Source organism: Salvelinus sp. IW2-2015, unplaced genomic scaffold (assembly GCF_002910315.2).
Source record: "Salvelinus sp. IW2-2015 unplaced genomic scaffold, ASM291031v2 Un_scaffold3356, whole genome shotgun sequence".
NCBI lineage: Eukaryota > Metazoa > Chordata > Actinopteri > Salmoniformes > Salmonidae > Salvelinus > Salvelinus sp. IW2-2015.
The window spans coordinates 91,616-95,330 of record NW_019944640.1 but is presented as its reverse complement, the minus strand read 5'-3'; the positions used below and the strand labels follow the sequence as shown (position 1 = coordinate 95,330).

The 3,715-nt window shown below is 45.4% G+C and overlaps 1 protein-coding gene across 1 annotated transcript; it reads right to left on the bottom strand.

Annotated features, from left to right (window-relative positions):
* Positions 1-207: 207 nt before the first annotated feature.
* On the bottom strand, positions 208-3,534 carry LOC112075720 (uncharacterized). Its single transcript, XM_024142674.2, has one exon. The coding sequence runs from the start codon at positions 2,536-2,538 to the stop codon at positions 1,372-1,374; it is 1,167 nt and encodes a 388-aa protein (XP_023998442.1). The 5' UTR covers positions 2,539-3,534; the 3' UTR covers positions 208-1,371.
* Between the last annotated feature and the right edge of the window lie 181 nt (positions 3,535-3,715).

Below are 3,715 nucleotides of genomic sequence, written 5' to 3'. Positions count from 1 at the left end.
TGCCATCCCTGATACTGTATGTTGCCATCCCTGATACTGTATGTTGCCATCCCTGATACTGGATGTTGCCCATCCCTGATACTGTATGTTGCCCATCCCTGATACTGTATGTTGCCATCCCTGATACTGTATGTTGCCATCCCTGATCAAGTGGCTGCTTGACTTATATATGATTAGAAAGTGTATAATCAAAATGAGACAAAAATATTTCATTTCAAAGATTTATTCAGAAGTACAAAAAAAATATTTTCATACAGATATTCACATAACAACAAATATTTTCATCACCTAGATACAGTTTACAGTGCATGTCTAGAAATTACACAGACCATGTATTCTTTGGACAAGGCTAACGAAAAGTATTCAACTGAGACATGAAAACACTTTCACTAGTTGCCAGACACAGTGTGTTGTCCTACATGAAGCATATCACATTTCAATGATTGACATGGTGTGTGTCTGTCCTCATAGCTATGCTGTTGACTGTGCAATGGAATGATAGAGTATTAGTTGATTTCCAATTGTCATCATCCAAAGTCCATTGTGTTGCAATACATTAAAGAGATGACAATAGTTCAACGTCCCCATTCAGGGACTGGAGACCGTCACCTTTCAGGTTATCTGTCCTCAGTGTCCTTTCTATGGTTGTGTTTACAGTTTAAAAGAATGTGGTGTTCTTTCCTCATGCATATTCAAAACCAATTAGTGCCAATGCCACAGCACTAATAATGAGTTGTTGAAGCTCCAGTTGAATTACAGTGTACATTAGTTCAGCACCAGTTCACCTCAATGTCTCAATCACTGACATTGCTTTGTCTGTGGTTGTGAGACCTTGAGAAGCAGCATTGTTGTACATGCAGAGTGGAGATGAGAGTCAATAATACAGTATCCTCTGGAGAGGTGAGGCAGTGTCCTCTTGTGTCAGAGTGATTTTGAGGGTCTCACAGTGTATGGGGCAGAGGGCCACAAGTGAACCAACACATATAGCTTTGTGCTTTAATAAGGTGATGATGGGACTTTGTCCCTGTTACAGAAACTGTTCTCAATTGAGGCGCAGATAAGCGTTTAGGATTTAAGAGTAGAAAATCAGGACAACTCAAAATTAGAGGGTAAAAATACACACATTCCTAAACATAAAGGTAAATAGTTGGAATTGAGTAGTTGGGGTGGATCATAGTCCAGTTGGCCCAGGGCATTGGTTTGTCACCGTAGCAGCTCAGTGTGCCAAGGTACTGTTGTGTTTAGAGTCTCTGTTCCCCTCTATCTCATTTTCACCATGTGTATGTGCTTATGTTAGTATGCTAGCTCAGATTGAGCTTCCTCTTCTGGGATGGGACAGTTCACCGAGCATCCACTGACACAGTCCTGGGCTCAGTTCACTTTAGCCAGCAGCTGCTCTGAGAACAGCTTCTTGAGCTGGGCCACCTCTTCACTGAGGGAGCTGAGGTGGGACTTGAGGACATTGTTCTCTGTGTGGTAATGAGACTCTGTCTGGCCCTGTGGGGGTGTACGGTGGACATACTGAGTGGACTCTTGCTGTTGTCGCCCCCTCCGGGTCTCCTCTCCCTCCTGCTTATGTGGCCAGACTCCTGCCCCCTCAGCTCCACCCAACATGATGTGTCCGCTGGCTGCCTCCCGGGGACCGTCTCTTGCTCCCATTGACTGTATGGGGCTGTGCCTGTTGTCCTCMCCACTGCTGAGGATCTTGAAGCGCATTTTGTGAGGAAAGTTCTTTATGCCCTCCCCAGACTCCACTTTCCCCATCATCACRCTGGAGAGCTCCCCAGGGAAGTMTCCACTGTGGTGCACCTGGGCCTCTGCAGGGGAGTGGTGGAGCTCGTAGCCCAGCTCCTCTGCTCTGTGTGGGGACAGTTTGCCATGATCACTCAGTCGGTCCTCAAAGGAGAGGGGGCTCCCTAAACTGGAGCTGCCAGGGGTGGAGAACCCAGAGTCCTCTGACATGCTGCCAGKGTCCCTGGAGCCTTGCARGCTGAACTGGCCCCCGMGMGCAGCAGGGTGGCTCCCTGGTCCACTGGGCAGATAGTAGTGTGGAGCCAAGGTCTGTGGAGCACAGGGGGCTGTGGGGAGGGGCAGGATGGGTGTGTTGGAGGGATCTTTGACCAGGCCGAAGCGGAACTTGAGAGCCAGCAGCTCGGCCCTGAGACGTGCGTTCTCCTCCAGCAGCGCCAGCACGCGATTCTCCACCACCATGTCGTTGACGCGGCGCTTCTCCCTGGAGCGCTTGGCCGCCTCGTTGTTCTTCTTGCGCTTGTCCCAATAGCCGTCATCTTTCTTCTCGCTGGGAATGAACTCACGCTTCCGTCTGAGGGSGTTRCCAGAGGRGGGCGGGTCATTGGTGCGCTTCAGAGCAGAGGTGCGTCCMAGCAGAGAGCGGGCCAGCAGGCTGCTGGAGGTCAGGATGGARACYGCCTCYTCTGTGAAGGACAGGGTCCCACCAGGTGCAGCACTGGACTCCCCACCACTCTGCTCCCTCATGTCTTGAGAATCTTCTTCAAACATCTCACTGGTCACACTCATGGTTTTGCTGTGTTGAGATTTTCMGTTCTTCAGATAGTGTCTCAAAATCCAGTGTCGTGGAATGMTWTGGCGGRAYATTGTTGCAATAGCCCCACCTAGCGTTCAAAAGAGGAAGAATAAATGGAGAGGGGGATTTAGTTGTTATGCAAGACCAGTTACAACACAATGTTATGTAACCTCATTACATCTTTCCAGTTAAACTGGAGCTACTTGCACAACAACCCCACATGACTCTTGAATAAGAACCATGATGTACTAAGTGCTAGACAGACATGTCGATCTCTTTTGAAAATGTTTACAATATAATAATCAAAGTGGGCTCCTGTCAGTCTAAAGGTTAAACGGTTAATTATAAGATCTATATTCGTATTTCTTTAATAAATAAGAGGCTAAAATGTTATTGTTTTTTCCTCCCAATTCTAAAGAAAGCTTTAATTTATTATCCCTGTCCTGACGCGCAATGACTGGAACTGAAGTAGCTTCATCAGACTAAATCAGTGTTAGCCTACATGTAGGTTAACATAGTGTTATATAACACACCGTATCAATCTCTAGAACAAGCCGCGCAATGACCTGCATTGATTGCCTTGTCTATTTTTTATTTCACTAAAACAAAATGGCTTAACAGTTTGAGTTCACGACCAGACGTTATATCTTTCAGGAATCGAATTGCCTCAAGGACATTTATTAGAGCACTAGCCTAGTTTCCAGGTTGATAATACTCCGCGCCCTACTGCTATTCCCACCGTTCATTTACAATTGGTTCGCTGTATTGATCGAACTGTTAACCTAGCTGCAGTACATCCCTAAACGAAGACCGAACTGGTTCTTCTCTCAACCGTTTAGTGGATGTCATTCTACATTCCAGTCAGATATACAAAGGGAACGAAATAACGTATTGAAACAGCAATAAAAGTTTCAACAAACTATTGCAATGAAGGTCCTTTTAAGCATAATTGCATACCTGTTCCACTAAATCTATTCAGATCATCTCAATTCATCATAATTTTGTGACTGTAAAGTGATCTACTGAATAGATCACTGGCGAAGCCTAATAATGACATTTGTGGAGTAGTTGTGTGTGTATGTATGTATGTATGTATGTATGTATGTATGTATGTATGTATGTATGTATGTATGTATGTATGTATGTATGTATGTATGTATGTATGTATGT